At 40.3% G+C, this 18,103-nt stretch overlaps 1 protein-coding gene across 2 annotated transcripts in view; it reads right to left on the bottom strand.

Moving 5' to 3' along the window:
* Nucleotides 1-15,129, bottom strand: part of SI (sucrase-isomaltase) — a 152,821-nt gene extending 137,692 nt beyond the window's left edge. The window contains exons 1-6 of one of the 2 annotated variants that reach the window (XM_073359491.1): nt 15,086-15,129; nt 12,006-12,123; nt 9,998-10,071; nt 5,199-5,319; nt 3,755-3,864; nt 1,418-1,569 (exon numbers count right to left, since the gene is read on the bottom strand). In XM_073359491.1, coding sequence (XP_073215592.1) covers nt 1,418-1,569; nt 3,755-3,864; nt 5,199-5,319; nt 9,998-10,071; nt 12,006-12,123 — 575 coding nt within the window. In that variant the 5' untranslated portion in view covers nt 15,086-15,129. Of the gene's footprint in view, nt 1-1,417; nt 1,570-3,754; nt 3,865-5,198; nt 5,320-9,997; nt 10,072-12,005; nt 12,124-14,590; nt 14,711-15,085 lie in introns of those variants that run through there. The other variant, XM_073359490.1, reaches the window with a different exon arrangement.
* Between the last annotated feature and the right edge of the window lie 2,974 nt (nt 15,130-18,103).

Genomic DNA, 18,103 nt, shown 5'->3' with positions numbered 1-18,103 from the left:
CTTACATCTATTTTTAAAGAGATTTGAGGAATCCTTACTCTTTATAGATACAGCCCTCATCACCATGGTATCCAAGCTAGGACTCTTGTCTAGCCAGAAAAAGCCATCATGTCTGCTAGCCTTTGCAATACTAAGAAAACACCCTGTAATAAGGGGATGCTTCCTTAAACCAGCATTACCCGCTTACCCAGTCCTACCCCTGTCCCTATGACTCCATCCATTCAGATTACAACCCTATGTCCTGAAGTGGCAGGAAGCTTCTTCACTGCCTGGCTTAATGTCAGCCAGGAGAGAAATTTTAAATGGATCTCAGGCCTAGTCTACACTAGGAATTAGGTCAATATAACTACATCACTCTGGGGTGTGAAAATTCCACACCCCAAACGACACAGTTAAATTGACCTAACCTTCGGTGTGCACAGCACTAGGTCAGAATTCTCCCACTGATTTACCTTCCACCTCTCAGGGAGGTGGATTACCTACGCCAACAGGAGAAGCCCTCCCATCAGCCTAGGTAGCATCTTCACTGAGGTGCTAGAACGATGCCACTGCAGCATGTTAAGTGTAGATAAGCCCTCAGGATATCTCCCAGGCTGATCTCCATTACAGAATTATTTGATCGGTCAGTTAACAAAAATTGGTGCTTTGCCCCAAGAACTAATAGATTTCATTACCGGTCCTGCACACTCTGGCATTTGTAGGCAAGAGTCTTCCAGCCATCTCCCTTTGAACAACCAGGGATAAAAGATGCACCTGTCTCCTTCCCCTTCTAAAGGCCTCCCATCAGATAGGTATGATTTCCTTGTACTGCTGAATCTGTTCTTAATTGTCCCTGGCAAGAGCTCAAGGGTGTTACTCCAAAAGTGGGACAACAATGTCCAGCCACATAATATAGTCCAAAAAGTTATGCTAGCTGCAACTTGGGAAGTTGCATATAATTGTTCCTATATTTCCTGGTTCAAGCTTGTGGTCAAATCTGAAAATTCTTCGGCTGGATTTAAAAACAACATAAAAAAGGTAAATGTGGAAAATATAGCTACATCTCTCGAAGAAAGGCTTAAAATCACTATGCAAAAGTACATGATTACATTTGCCCATGCAAATCACTAGACTGAGTACACAGATTGTGTGTATAATTGAATGTAATTATGCCCACAAAGGTCAGCAATGTGCAGTTATGTGGGTATTTTTGACCAAAGACCTCACACCTCCTTATCTGCACATGTGATCCTTAGCTAAACTGGACAAAGTAGTACTACAAACAAGGAACAAACCTAGAGTGGCAGAGAAACAGACTAGATGGCCTAATTGGAGTCTTCATTCCATCTCTAACAGGTATTATTTTATTACATGATTTGAGCATTCAGGGTGAACACCTATTGTAGTGTTATCTATAAAAAGCACAAAAATTACTTACAGCATTGTGCCGCTGCTCATTCTCATCACAGTGATACCAAAAGGGTTCTGAATGATATCGACTTTATACTTTAAATTGGAGGCTGCGGGTCCACCAAAAGCTTCTACATTCTCATGAGGAACTTCAAATCTTTTTTTATTAGGATCAGTGATCTGCACAGATTAAACAGTTACATTTAAATTATTAGAGGTCCAAAAATTAACTTCTACATATCTACTAGAACATTTTCCTGAATCACAATATGTATTGAACTAACTATATCAACTGATCAAGTCAGCAAGAGCAAACGGGACAAATGCCTCCTTTTGAAAAAAAAGTCGGGACGGCCGAGACAGGGCTTTAAAAAGGGACTGCTCCGGCCCAAATGGGATGTATGGTCACCCTATCCTGCCGCTAACCCTCTATGTGCCTGTGCCACAGCCCCCCATCAATTAATTGTGTACCCCTAGTACCTTACCATCAGTCAAGTGCCTTCCAGCTCCATATTAATTAATTCTGGCCCCATCAGCCCCAAATCAGTTATATTTGTGCCCCCAACCCCAAACCAATTAGGTTTGTGCTCCCCAGCCCTATATCAACTCTGCTCCACTCCAGTCCCACATATTGCCTCCTAGCACATGTGTTTCCCTGAAGCCCCCCAGGGGATCTTAAACCCCCGCTTCAACCTGCGGGGGAAACACAACCTGAGGGGCTCTTCATCTTCCTCTTAGGCCCAAGTGGGAAGCAGGAGGGTGGCACAGCACCAGGCGCTCTTCACCCTTTTCCTAGGCCTGAAGTTGCAGTGAAGAGGAGAGGGGAGACAGGAGCAGAAGGGAGCCAAGCCATTTTTCACAGGAAGGGAGGAGTGGAGGGAGCAGAGATGCCATAAGCTGCTGAGCTCATTCTGTTCCCAGTTCCCCGCTTGTAAAAATGGTATCAGCAGCTCCCTTTCCTCTGCTACCCCCAAACCTCTCACAACTCCTGCAGGGATGTGGGAGAGCTCTAACTGCCACCTCTAATTGCTTCCCCAAGAGGTGGGAGGAGTGGGAAAGGCAGCCAGTCAGAGCCAGTTTTCCACATAGGCTGATGGATTTTCCCTGCAGACCTCTAGAATGCTCTGGAAACCCTAGTGTTGGCGGAGGTCTGCAATTGTTAGGACAAAAAATTAAAAATGACTTGTATTTGATTGAAACTAAAAAGGGAACTTTACCAGAAATTTGTCTAAGACTACATGGCTAATGTTCCTTAGTATTTGAAAGGTGCCATGGGATCTTTAATGACTACAAGTAATAAAGAATTGGATTCAATATCTCATCCAAAAGATGGCACTTCTAGAAACTCATTGGCTGGTTGGGGAATTGGTTCAGTACTGACTTTCAGAATAAGGGGCTAAGCACTGAATAAGCAACAATGCTTACTATAGTTCCCCAATTTTTCTTTGGAGGTCTCCCCTCTAAATACTAACCAGACTTGACCCTATACAGCCGAAGATGATGCAGTTGTTAACATATTTATATTTACTCTTAGACTGTATTTAATCTCAACACCACTGGAATTTTTATTTAGGAATAATGGGGAGTTTATAGCAGTATTTCTCAGACATTTGTTTTTGAGCCACTACCCAGTTCTTCATTTCAAATGAGATGGAAAAACAAAGCAGCAGAGGACTTTTGATGACTATAGATCCCGTGCTTTTTTGGGAGGGGAATGGGGGGCATAGGCACTGACTCCCTGGGTGCTCTGGCCCCAGAGCACCCATGCGGAAAAAAATAGTGGGTGCTCAGCACCCACTGTTGGCCCCGCGGATCAGCTCCTACCCCTTCCTCACAGCGTTTCCCAGCGATGTGGGGGAGAAGTCGGAGTGAGGGCGGGGTGCGCTTGAGGAAGGGGGCGGAACAGGGCAGGAAGAGGGGGCAGGGAGGAGTGGGAGCGGGAAGAGGCAGGGCTGGAGTGGGGCCTTGGGGGAAGGGTGGAGGGGCAGCTGGGCCTGGGGCGGGGTAGGGGTCGAGCACCCCAGGGGAAATGAGGAAGCTGGTGCCTCTGGGGAGAGTGGGGGTAAGAGTGTCAATTTCCCTGCCCTGGTCAAACAGACTTGGCTAATAATCCTAACTATTCAGATTCCAATTGGATATGGTATTGTTATTTACTACCTCTCCCACATTGCTGTAGTGTTGTGGTGTGCTGTAAAACAGCTAGAGCATGATTCTGGAAAGCAGTTTGACAGTCTTCAGGATGAATTAGAACAAGCAGAGACTGGAGAGAAAAGGAAACACTACCAATCTCCTCTGCCATTCGCTTCTCCAGTGTTATGAAGCAGTGTAAAACACTAATCTTAAACAGCATAACAAACAATGTAACCTTGAACCGGAAGCGATTTGTTGTCTGATATTCTCCCGTGAGCTGGACAGTGTTAATATCATTTCCAAATAGGGAAGGTGAAGGCAGCCTCTTTAACTTAGCCATAAAACCTTAACAAGAAAAAATATATATATATTATATTGTTGCTTTATTGCACCATGGAATCACAGAAATGTAAATCTAGAAGTGTCCTGAAGCAGGGCCAAGGATACCAAGACCCTCACTCTCCAGTGCTTTGCTAGCCTGTTCTTCAAAACCTCCAATGATGGGGATTCCACAACCTCCCTTGGAAGCTTATTCCAGGGCTTAACTATCCTTACAGTTAGAAAGTTTTTTACCCAATATTTAACCTACATCTCTCTTGCTGCAGATTAAACCCAATACTTCTTGTCCTACCTTCAGTGGACATGGAGAATGATTGATCACAGTCTTCTTTTGTAACAGGCCTTAATGTATTTGAAGACTTACCAGGTCCCTCCCACCTCCATCCAATCTTCTTTTCTCAAGACTAAACATGCCTAGTTTTTGTTGTTGTTGTTTTTGTTTTAAACTGTTCTTGGGTCAGGATTTCTAAACCTTTTATCATAAAGGAGATCTACATCTCACAGTTGCTATAGAATCCTTAAGGATTAATGCATTTGGTGTGCATTAATTTCAAGTTCCTTTGAAAAGTCTTACTATAAAAATCATTACATTACTATAAAGATCTACATGGTAGGTTCATATATAAAAATATTTATATAGACCTCAAAAGGGTGCATGGAACTTTACAGCACAAATGCAAAGAGATGGCCTTTAGATGGCCCCTCCTCCAGGGAGCTTTCTATTTAACTTTACCCATGATGCAGCAAGTGAGAGTAACAAGTGAAGGGGATTGGGCAAGAAAGGACAAGGGTTTCCACCATGTCATGAATTTACTCAGGGCTAAATTATGGCTTTGCCACAAACCCTGGGCATGGGGCTATGTGTCATTGCAGTGCCCCAGGAACAGGACACAATCTGCTTCACATTTCCCCCTGCTCTGGGTAGATGGCAAGTATCCTTCGCCAGCTTGATTCTGCCTTGGTAGGTACTTCTAACCTCTGCATGATGCAGGTAACTGATATAGACAAGCATAATGGGCTACATGAACACCTTGATGGTGCCATTACATTTGTTATTTATAAATAAATGCACATTCTAATGTTTTACACATCCCTTATTTTTTGGAACCGAACCTCCAAGGTGGATAGGAATCAGAGTTATTATGACACAATTCAAGATAGATCAAAGAGCAGGCAGAGATCAGCCCCAGCCACTGCAACAAAAATACCAGATTTTTTGGAAATGTATCACATCAATGGGGGAAAACTTTATATAAAGAGAATATTGTTAAAGAGTATACATTAACAGTAATTGGACACCAAGGATGTACTTTACTGCTTGAGCACAGCTTGCTACTTACCTGTATCTGTTTGCTTCACACCTCCCTCTACTTGATACCCATGACTCTTGGAGAAGAAGCACCAGGGTATGTGTGTTTCATCTTGTGGATTCCAGCAACAGCCACGCAGTGTACATAAGCTCTGTTTCAAAGGCAAGGAGAACTTGATTATATTAACAGCACCAATTAGCACCAAATAACCATCTAGATGAAAATCATGCATGATGTGTATTTCAAATACCAGCAAATTTTGTTATACCATTCACAAGCACTCCTCTTTGGGGAAATCAATAGTTGTTTGACTGTATAAGAACATGATAGAAGCAAAGAATGGCTTTTCTAGATCCAAGGTAAAAATGAGTGAATTAGTTCAGGAAGAACTAGGAAGTCTGACTCTTCACCCATTCTGAGAACCACATTGCAAGGGAGACTTTAAGGTTCTGAAATGTTTGGATACTATTTTTTTTTATGATTTTTTGTATTTATTTCCAAATTTTAGCTGGGACCAGAAGTGAACATACTGAAATACATCAAGAAAGCTTTTTTTAAATCAGATTTCTAGCCCATTTAGGAAGATCCAATAGTTTCACTCATGGTTTAGATAAGTATCAAAACATCTGCATGCACTTCTGTACCAAAACTAAACTCCAAACCTTCTTGACCTTTCCCCACTGATAGTTTAATATGGAAGACTTGTACTTTTTAAATGGAGAGTTCACATAAACATAACACTTTCTGTTGTTAAATTTGTGCTAAATAATACAGTGATATCAGCATAAATGAGGAAATACTCATTCCACAATATTTCACTGTTCATCTGCCTTCCATTAATGTAATATTTCTTTCCAAAATTAAAAAAATGTACAAATAATTCTGGCAATTGACAAATTTTCTCATCTGTTCATGGACCAATCACACACAAACTCTCAGCAAGAAACAGAACAACAGACTTATTAGTTCCTAATTTACTGTAAGATGTGGGTGGATAGGAATCAGCCCACATCATATATTAAATTGTGAACTAATAAGTCTGTAACTCTGTTTCTTTGATCTGAATCATGAGTAGAGTTGTGTGAATAACCAATTTTTCAGTTTGGTAGCTGAATTAAAATACAAATGTTTCAGGTTAACCCAAAACCCTCAGTGAAGTAATGTTTTCATTTGACTAAAAATAAAATGCAGTGACATAAACATATACTCTAGCTCTGTGTGCATGTTAGCCTGAATAGCTTTTCTGTTAGAAATAAATTTCTTTACAGATTGCCTGGCCAGCGCTATACATTTGTAAGTAAAAGCAGTTTTGGGTAACTTCATATTGTTTCTGATGTCTACATATTTTTTCTCAGTACGGATGTAACTGACCACTTGGGTCATGTGCACTACTGATATTTTAAACTAATATCAGTGAAAATTAGTAGCAGAATTAGACAGCCCATCTACCCTAACAGATCCTAGAGCTGGTGAAAAAACGTTGACACAAATGACAGGTTTCAGAGTAACAGCCATGTTAGTCTGTATTCGCAAAAAGAAAAGGAGTACTTGTGGCACCTTAGAGACTAACCAATTTATTTGAGCATAAGCTTTCGTGAGGTACAGCTCACTTCATCGGATGCATACATACAGTATCCGATGAAGTGAGCTGTAGCTCACGAAAGCTTATGCTCAAATAAATTGGTTAGTCTCTAAGGTGCCACAAGTCCTCCTTTTCTGTTGACAAAAATGAAATTTCAATTAAATAAAATGGAAACCATTTTATGAAAGTGGTTTTCTGTTTTCCAGCCAGATCTAACAAATCCCTTTAGAATACTTTTCAGCTGTCACTGCAGAGTTCAGCAACATTATGATAGGTAGACCTGATTCCATATAACAGAGTTTATACCACCAAGTGCTCCATTGCTTTTGCTGGCTTCCCATTCATCTCTGAATCTAAATTGCTCTGTTGGTTTTCAACCTCTCCCTGAGCTTGCTTCACTTAAGTGCAGTTACCGACTAAGTGCTTGTCCCCTGGAGCGCTTAGTGAAGACGCAACTTATGCCGATGGGAGAGCTTCTCCCATCAGCATAGGTACTTCCACCTCCCTGAGAGTTGTAACTGTGTCCACAGAAGAAGCTCTCCCATCAACATAGTGCTGTCTGCACAGTCGCTCAACGGTGTGGACTGAAATTTTTTTAATCCATATCCCTTCTTTTAAGGCCACTTTCCTTATCAAACATTTCTCATACAAAAAATTTGATTCAACACTATTGCTGATACTTCATTTTAGGGTACTATAGAAAAATAAATGAATTGTTCTGATATTGTTATTATTACCAGTTTTAGAGATATTTAAAAGGATATTAGATCAAAAAATTGCTGTACCTTAGAGAAGCCTAAGGATCACATATACAACATAATCATCCAAATCTTTGGCTCAGCATTGGTTCTCACCTTTCAAATCCTTTCTATTTAGTTTTCAAACAGAGCCTTCTAATCACAGTGGGAGGAAAATAGAACCCTAGACTTACCATGGGACTCTCAGTAAACAAAGTGTTGCTTGTATGCATGCATTCATCTCCTACTGAAGGATGAGTGCACCATTTAACATGGGAAGATTAGATCAAAGGTACCACTTAAAGATTCAAGTAATCTGCATGACTGCACCTATATTGTGCCCTACTTCTTGAGCAAGATAGGAAACCAATTTGTTCCCAGTGAAAGAACAGGGGAGTACAATATGTTTACCTGCGGGATATTATTGAACCATATAATATAATACAAGCTATCAAATACTAAGAGCATTAGCAACTGTGAACTTTGGAACTCATCAGGGAATTCTCTCATGTTAGTGTTCAGAGTAGCAACCTTGTTAGTCTGTATTCACAAAAAGAAAAGGAGGACTTGTGGCACCTTAGAGACTAACAAATTTATTTGAGCACAAGCTTTCGTGAAGCTTTCATGCATCCGATGAAGTGAGCTGTAGCTCACGAAAGTTTGTGCTCAAATAAATTTGTTAGTCTCTAAGGTGCCACAAGTACTCCTTTTCTCAAGTTAGTGATATTTTGATTATTTTTTTAAATGGCTGCAATTAGCCATCACATACAAAAAAAATCCCACTGGATGGGGCAGGGGAAGGAAAATACAAATCACCAGCTTCTATCTGAAAAGAACATATCATTTAAAGAGGAATAAAAGTGAAAGTCATGAGTTTAAGGGCAAGGATAGAAAAACTGAAATGACAATATTTCCATTGGATAAGAAAAGTATCTAAGTAGATTCTTAACCAGGAAGGTCTCTGTGCTCATCTGAAAAGAGAGAGAGAGAGAGATTGAGACTAAAAACTTGATATGGAAGCAAACTGTGGCACACAAGATGCAGATCTGATGCATCTTGAGAAGATTAATAGTTAATCAGATGTTAATATTCTGCCCTAGGGACTGCACCTTGACACAGTAGGAAGACTGCTATGTTCCAATGAATGAGCTAGGGGGAGCGGAAGATAGGTCAAAAAGTAGGTACTAGATGAAAAGCAGTCCATTGATCCTCCAGGTTGGGGGTTCAGTGACAGGTCAACAACCTATTCTTGTAAAGAAGCTAGGTTATAGGAAAAACAAGGTAACCATTCTGGCAAGCAGCATAATAAACAGGGAGGGAAAGCCTTATTCATGCTCTGAGTGATATCTGATGACATGGGAAGGATTCAGATTCAGAAATCTCATATGTAGCTTGTGGAGCAGTGGAAAGTATTTGCATCACCTTTGATAAATTTCAGATGCCCCTCAGTGTATCTGTGTGATCCTACCCTGCTTGAATGCAGGGCAAATCAAAGGGGGTGGTCAAAGAGATAGGCAGGAAGGGTAAAACAATGGCCTAGATAAGGAGCTTCCCCTCAAATCACATTAGCCTGGTTTATAGCCCTGAAATATCAACCTGAACTCCTCAGTTCCAATCAGGTGACGGTGAGAAGGAGATGATCAAAAGACCCTGATCTGTGAAAAGATCTGCCTTACAGAGTGGGTGGAGGGAAGTTGTCAGCTGCTACAAAAGCTGACTCAGATTGACTGAGCACCAGGGTCTGCAGCAACCAGGCTGTAACTTGGCCCCCAAGAGAATAGGAGATACCAAGGCTAAATCAAGTCTAGCTGGAGAGGAATGTCAAGAGTAGGTAAGACGGTATGCATGTAGGTCTGTGTTATCTTAATACCCTTTGTGTGAGCACTGGCAAAACAAATCATGCTTTGTTTTGGAGAAGCTGTTTCTGTACCACTGCATATTGTTACTGATTACAGGCTCCTGAAGGGGATCTCTTGCTAGTGCCAAGTCCACTGGGCTTTCTAGGTATCACAGTTGGCAAACAGGGGTTGTAAACTGGACACCCTGTTGGAGAGTGGTGTGATTGTGGGATCCCACCCCAAAGAGAAGTGAAGACACAAGCCTGCCACTTGAAAAGGTTGCACTCAGGGGGAGGGGAACTGGAAGAGGGTTTAAGGTGCGGCAGCCTATCCAGGGACTGTGCCATTATAAATGTTAATATGTGAATTTCAGATAATGAAGGAAGGAATGGTTTCAGCAGAGCAAGGTTGTATTATATATTACGAGTGAGATTTTCCAAAGCACCCAGTGTGGATCTACCTTTGCTCTCACTGACATCAGTAGCAAAACTCCCAGATGTCAAAGGGAACAGAGGTAAGCCAGCACTGAGAGCTTTGGAAAATCCCATCCTACAGCTCCCAGATTACAGGCTTGAGTTTTCCTTGTGTCCACAAGGTTGTTTTTATAGTCAAATCTCACGTTTCATTGTTTTTGGCCCATTTTCTAATTAACCTCATGTATGTGTTTCAGACCTTTGTTGCCACTCGATCTGGAATGCAGTCAATTCTCTCTGCGACGTTTACTGCTGGACAGTCTGGAGAAAAGTCTGTTAAAAAATGAATGGATTATTATTAATAGTGCTGAATTATAGAAATAGCTTAATTACATTTTTAAATCATTTAAATCTAAAGGCCTGATTCCCCAGTACCGTCAAACTTGTGCAAACATGTACCTCTAAGCAAAGTAGGCATAAAACACTGCCATTCTGATGTAATCATTTTGGGACCTACTTCTCTCAGGTGTATATAACTACACAAGACGCAAGACAGCACAGAATTCTTCCTAGGTATACCCAACTTTTTTAAATGTTATGGCAGAAAATAAAGATGCAGAATGTGATAAAGTTTCAAAGAACTCCTGTAGCCTTTATCACACATTGCTTCATTTAAAATTCACCAGGTATTAAAAATGGAGAGACTTTTGCTCCATGTTCATGATATTGTTCTGCTGCTCTTATATGTGCTTCCTACCCTGTACATGCTTTCTTCCACAGTATCCAGAGTTTGGGCATCCTCAGAGACACAAATATCCCAGGGATATGAAGATGTTCCATGAATACTTTTATAATTAAATTTGTGGGGCTCTAGTCACTAGTGAACTTGAGAAGTCCAAGAGCCTCCATTGCCAGATGGTATCATAAGGGGCGTTGCATGTGCCCATTGGAAGTTGTAGCCTTTTTTCAGTTTATTTAGTTAGTTAATTAAGTTCCAAACTGAGGCCTACAAATATTATTCCAACTTGAGCCTTATACAGTGGGGTTTTGTCTGTTTTAACTGCTATGTCAGGTTGATATGTTCACATCCAAAAGCTGATACAAATAAATGCAAGTATCTGCCGCCGCGAGCAGCTATACTCCCAATACCTGAGCACATTCACTTTGTGTTAGAATTTATCACTTCCTTTTATACACACTGCCATTTGCATGCACAAACTGTGGGCTTGATTACCCAGTCTTCACATGCAACTGAGGATGCATGCAAAATGTGGCCATGTCAAAACGGAGGCTCCTTGCACATTTGGCTCTGTATGCTAGCCTAACTCTAAACCAAATTTTCTTCTAATTTATCGATTCATTAAAAGAAAACTCTTGTCTTTTATGGTATTTTCTTCCACACAACAGAATCTCACTGAAAAAATAAATCAGTTTGCATTTAGTTACAAATTAGGGTTTACAAGCCATTCTAAATGATATAACTAATTAATTAAAAGTATAAAACATGGGGAGACTTAAATCAAAGGACCAAACGATATTTAATCATCTGATAAGATATTAATGCATCTTATCAATACAGTTATCGAATGGGTCAAAATCTTTGAAGTCTTTCATTTCTACACAGTACATATTATACATACATAGTATATCAGCTGGAGCGATTCCATGGAGTTGTTCGCTGACATAAGAGCTCTTAAATTTTTTCTCTCTTTTGGACAGCTAGTAGTTGTTAATCAAAATATTGAAATTCCACTTTCTTCATTAAAAAAGTAACTTAAAGAAATACACAGTGCAGGTATTGGAACAAGAGGAGTTGCATTTACTTTCAACTGCTTTAAATTCTTAATCTTTCTAGTTTTTTTACTCATTATAAATATTAACATTATCTATAAAAAGGGAGAAACCACTGTGCTTCGTCAGCATCAGGGCCCCATTGTGCTAGACACTACCAATACACAGGGAGATGCAGTCTATATCTCAGAGTTTACCATCTATACACAAAAGAATTGATTTTGTGAAGGACACCATATAAACACATGGAGCATAACATGCTCTCATGCTTGAATTTTGTCTATAAGCCTGATCCATTGTCCTCTAGAAAGACTCCTATCAACTTCAGTGGGCACTGATTAGACTAAGAGTCAATGCCATGGTTCATTTTGTTAATCAAATCTAATACATTTCCTCTTCGAGCAATTCAAATTCAGGGACTATTCTTGGTTTGACCTTTGAGTTCTACAATAATCATGATAAATAATAACTGTTACCTTGGAGTCCAGGTTGTCCTGTTGCTAAAAGTGCCACCAGAATGCAGGCTACAATCACCACCAAACAAAATAGGACAATCAGGGAGAGCTCTAATCCGCTGAACTTCTTCTTCCCCATCTAGCCACGGATAAACACCATTGTAAAAAATAAATACATAAAAAAAGTTTCAGGAATGTGCTTTTTAGTAAATATCTAGCAAATATTTGCTTTAAGAATGAATCCTTTGCCCAAAGAAGTTAAAATACAACCACACCTCACAAAGTGTAATATTCTGATGTTCAGATTCGATTAAACAGAGTAAGTTACTAAAGCTGGTTGGGAAGTGTATTTAAATTGTCTGTGACAAATTTCTGGGAAACAAAAAAAAAATAATTTTATTCAAATTTTTCCATGACACTTTTCAGCTTTTCCTTGAACTTTCCAGGAACTTTTTTTTGTTTAAAGTTTTCAACAAACAAAATGCCCCAAATTTTGGTTTTCAGTTTTGGGTGTGGAAGAAGGGACAAAGACTGCCCAATATTTCCACAAAATGTGAAGTTTTCTTGTAAAAGTTGTCAGGGCGTATTTTGCCAAAAAAATTGACAAAAAATGTTGAAGAGCTCTATTATATATTTCCATGTATAGTGGAAATAATAAGTATACTATGGATCAATGGTGACATAAATGGTGGTGTAAGTTACAGATCAGTAAGTCAGGGGAAACTGTTGCGAATTAAGCTGGTGTAATTACTTAAGTGGTGTAATTCTGAGAAGGCAGAACTGACTACTGTCATTTTAAATTGGTGTAGCACACTGAGAAGGACAGAGAGATGATCTTGTAATACCAAAAGCAGATAATGTGGGTGGGGTTATAGGCAAAATTGCTGTATAAAATTCATGCATTTCCCTTGTGTGACTCAGTTTCTATGTTCAAATTTTTCTTTACTACAGTCCACACTAGCAGAGCAAGGCATGCCCTATTGACACAGATGTATGCAATACGCAAAATGATTATCTATAGAATTTGTATTAATATTTTAGTATGCATAGCTGATCTTTTAGCATGTGATTTGCACGGGTGACTGTACCAGCTGATCTGACAAGATACCCAGAGCGACAGAGAGCCCACTTGGTAAAGTTAGGAAAAGTGCTATAATTGACAAACGGTTAGGGCAAGTCAATATTACAAAATTAATGTACAGTCACCACAGTAGTTAAACTGCTTTTGCATGTCCACACTATGCTGCTTGTATTGGTGATGCGCATCCTCACCAGAAGCACTTGCAACGATTTTCCTGTCAGTGTGGGGCATTGAGGGATGGCTTCTGAAAAGCAACAACAGTTGATGTAGGGTCTACACTGACACTGAGTCTACTTAACCACATTGACTTAAGCGCTCCATCTGTCATGAAGATGGAGTTATTAAGTCAGTGTACTGAGTGAGTTACATCAGTGGGAGCTGCATTTTAGTATAGACACTTACAAAGTTAGATAATGTAAGCTGCCCCACTTCAACCTAACTCTATAGTGTGGACCAGGGCTTACTGTTGAAATATTCAGGCTGCACAGCCAACTGCTCAATCTCATGTGAAGAACAACATGGTACCATTAATGTTTAACTGTATGCCAGCAATTAAACTCATTAAAACATCTGCAACCTCCAGATCAATATACCAGCAACAGTAACTGCATTTTTCATTCGCTTAAAAGTATTTTACCTGACAAAATTGGCTTAAACACAGAGAAATAACTTTCTTTTATTTAGTTAAAATAAGAACAAAATGCAGTTTTGCCAGTGGAAATAGTGTAGTACTGCTCATTGCACTGATCTTTTAAAACACTTATACAGGTGTTCCAATAATCAGCAGTACTGGGGGAAAAGCTTTTTGACATCAGAACAGTTTAAACTTGATGCTCTTTCCCCTGCAGCCTCCATGTAACGTGCCCTGCCCTTCCCCCGCTCACTCATTGGTTAGTCTCTAAGGTGCCACAAGTACTCCTTTTCTTTTTGCGAATACAGACTAACACCGCTGTTACTCTGAAACCAGTCATAGGAATGAAGAGGTAGTTTATTAACTCATTTAGAAAGACCAGTCTCAACTCAGCAACAGTCTTCAAGGGAAAGTGAAAGCTACGATAAAGTTAAATATAATTTTCAAAATATAATCAAAGATACTTTTATAAACTGCACAATACATTCGTATTTTACATATGTATATAGGTTTCCCAGACATTTTCTATACTATAACATTGGTAGCTTCCCAGGGAATATTGTATTTTCAGCCTGCAATTGTTTTATTATATTGAAAACCATATTGCTCAATGCAATAAAGAAATTACAATCCAACCGTTCCTAACTGAAGTTCTCAATTAACCCTTTCCACAAATATATCAATCAGGAACGTTGCAAGGCAACATTCAACATTTTGAGATCTACAGTATGGTTAAAGGTTTTGTCAAAGAACACAGAATGAAACATGGTATTGAAACTCTGCACTTCTCAGGGACGCAGAAGTTGAAAATGAGGATTTACGGTACAAATCCTACTGTGTGATATATACGCTTGAATTTCCTGAAACTTGAAACCCAGGAATAAAAGCACATACCTCAAAACCCCTTTGTTTCACCGTCTATGCATTGCTCTTGTTCCAGCCCTCTGGCACTGAAGGTTCAACTTGAAAACTCCAGCTTTATATTGAGCCCCTATCAGTTTATGGCATTATCTGTTAACTAGTCTATCAGTCGAAGGTACTTACGTATACTCTCAGGCAGATTGCACAATCTCTTCGCACTGAAAATGGTTGCCATGGATATTGCATGTATATTGCAGCCAGAAAATGGCTAGTTAATTAATAATCATTTTCTCTGAGATATCACTCATGTCACCGTACACAAGCAGAAGAGTAGCAACAACCTGATGACAACACCTCTTGTCAGGTGACATGCCTGCAGTTTTTTGTTGCACCATTCAATTCATTTTCATCTAAACTTCATTTTTCTTATCTGTTATTTCTGCCTTCATCACATTATAAATCACTTAGTGTTCCATAATTGGAAAAAGCTATTTAAAAATCACACTGTAAAAGTGGGTGAGGTCATACCTTTTATTGGACCAACTTGGTGAGAGAGACAAGCTTTTCAGTTACGCGGAGCTCTTCTCACGTTTGGGGATGGTACTCAGACTCACAGCTAAATGCAAAATCAAACAGATAGTTTAGCATAAGTAGTTAGCACATATTCTAAGGAACCATTCAAGAGGAAGTGGCATGTTAACACCCTGATAGTCATAGGACAAAAAAAAGGGGAGGGGGGCTAGTGGTTACAGATTGTGTCTTTATTAATACCATGATTGTTAGTGTCAAGCAAAATTATGAATTTAAATTCCCAGGCTTATCTTTTGAAAGTGTTGTGCGGGTTAGCCTGCAGGCTAACCTATTTATGCGAACCTATCTGTTTGATCTTGTATTTAGCTGCATCACTCTGAGTACCTTTCCCAAGACTGAGGAAGAGCTTTGTGTAACTCCAAAGCTTGTCTCTCACTCCAACAGAAGCTGGTGTAATAAAATATAAAACCTCATCTACCTTGTCTCTCTGATAGCCTGTGGTGAACATGGGTACAACAACACTGCAAACAACACTGCCATGGATATTGAATGTGTATTGCAGCCAGAGAACGGCTAGTTAATTAATAATAATAATTTTCTCTGACAGGTTTCAGAGTAACAGCCGTGTTAGTCTGTATTCACAAAAAGAAAAGGAGTACCTGTGGCACCTTAGAGACTAACCAATTTATTTGAGCATAAGCTTTCATGAGCTACAGCTCACTCGATGAAGTGAGCTGTAGCTCACGAAACCTTATGCTCAAATAAATTGGTTAGTCTCTAATTTTCTCTGAGATATCACTCACATCACTGTACACAAGTAGAAGAGTAACAACAACTTGAAGACAACACCTCTTGTCAGGTGACATGCCTGCAGTTTTTTGCTGCACCATTCAATTAGTTTTCATCTAAACTTCATTTTTCTTATCTGTTATTTCTGCCTTCATCACATTATAAATCATTTAGTGTTCCATAATTGGAAAAAGCTATTTAAAAATCACACTGTAAAAGTGGGTGAGGTCATACCTTTTATTGGACCAACTTGGTGAGAGAGACAAGCTTTCCAGTTACATGGAGCTCTTCCTCATGTCTGGGGATGGTACTCAGACTCACAGCTAAATGTAAAATCAAACAGTTGGTTAGCATAAGTAGGATTCAGAGTGGTAGCCGTGTTAGTCTGTACCAGCAAAAACAACGAGGAGTCCTTGTGGCACCTTAAAGACTAACACATTTATTTGGGCATAAGCTTTTGTGGGCTAGAACCCACTTCATCAGATATATGGAGTGGAAAATACAGGAGCAGGTATAAATACATGAAAAGATGTGAGTTGCCTTGCCAAGTGGGCGGTCAGTCTAATGAGACAATTCAATTAACAGCAGGATACCAAGGGAGGAAATATAACTTTTGAAGTAATGAGAGTGGCCCATTTCGGACAGTTGACAAGAAGGTGTGAGTAACAATAGGGGGAAATTAGTATTGAGGAAATTAGGTTTAGGTTTTGTAATGACCCAACCACTCTCAGTCTTTATTCAGGCCTAATCTGATGGTGTCCAATTTTCAAATTAATTCCAGTTCTGCAGTTTCACATTGGAGTCTGTTTTCAAAGTTTTTTTGTTAAAGAATTGACACTTTTAGGTCTGTTATTGAGTGACCATGACTGACTGGAAGGTATAAATTGTCTCTAAATCTGAAATAGTCGTGGGTGAGGACAAAGTCACAAAGTTCAGCCACCAGATTTGCCATGATGATATCGGGTATGCTATTCCTGATGGCTTGTAGTCCATCTTTGTGTGGAATGTTCGTGTAGAGGGCTTCTACATCCATAGTGGCTAGGATGCTGTTTTCTGGAAGATCACCAAAGGATTGTAGTTTCCTCAGGAAGTCAGTGGTATCATAAGTAATTAGCACATACTCTAAGGAATCATGCAACAGGAAGTGGCATGTTAACACCCTAATAGTCATAGGACAAAAAAGTGGGGGGAGGTTAGTGGGTTACATATTGTGTCTTTATTAAGACCATGATTTTTAATGTCAAGCAAAATTATGAATTTAAGTTCCCAGGCTCATCTTTTGAAAGTGTTGTGCAGGTTAGGCTGCAAGCTAACCTGTTTATGCAAATCTGTCCATTTGATCTTGTATTTAGCTGCATCACTCTGACATAGGCGCCAATTCCGTGGGGGCTCCGGGGCTGGAGCACCCACAGGGAAAATTTGGTGGGTGCTCTGCACCCAGCGGCAGCTCCCCACCCTGCCTCCCCAGCTCACCTTTGCCTCCTCCCTGAGCACGCCTTCCCCACTTCTCTCAGCGCTTGCTGCCGTGAAACAGCTGTTTCACAGGTAACAAGCTGTGGGAGGGAGGGGTGAGGAGCGGGAACATGGCACACTCAGGGGACGAGGCGGGGAAGAGGCAGGGCCGGGGTGGGGATTTGGGGAAGGAGTTCAATATGGGCAGGGAGGGGGCAGAGTTGGGGTGGGGACTTTGGGGAAGGGGTTGGAATGGGAGCAGGGCAGGGTCGGGGGAGGGGGTGGGAGGGCACGAGCACCCACGGACGCCAGGAGAAGTTGGCACCTATGTACTCTGAGTACCTTTCCCAGGCCTGAGGAAGAGCTTTGTGTAACTCCAAAGCTTGTCTCTCACACCAACAGAAGCTGGTGTAATAAAAGATAGGACCTCACCTACCTTGTCTCTCTGATAGCCTGTGGTGAACATGGCTACAATAACGCTGCATACAACACTGTAAAGCTAATAAGATTTTGACCATTAAAACTTTTTCAGGAATCATCTGTAAATTAATAAGACACAATATATATCCGAAGAGTGAGAAAAAGAGCAAAGCTTACAGGGGGGGAAATGCACTAAAATATTTGTAGGGGACGCACTTTTACCTGTTTTTCTTACTGAGAAGACATGTGAAGGGTTTTTGTCCCCCCCCCCCCCCCCGAAGCCTCCCTTTGAAATCAAATTTCAGTTATAGAACAGGAGTTTCTGTCTATTCTGGTAAAATGTATTTTACAGTG

This window comes from Lepidochelys kempii, chromosome 9 (assembly GCF_965140265.1).
Source record: "Lepidochelys kempii isolate rLepKem1 chromosome 9, rLepKem1.hap2, whole genome shotgun sequence".
In the NCBI taxonomy this organism is placed as follows: Eukaryota; Metazoa; Chordata; order Testudines; family Cheloniidae; genus Lepidochelys; species Lepidochelys kempii.
The sequence above is the reverse complement of the archived record's forward strand: the minus strand, read 5'-3'. Positions and strand labels throughout refer to the sequence as shown.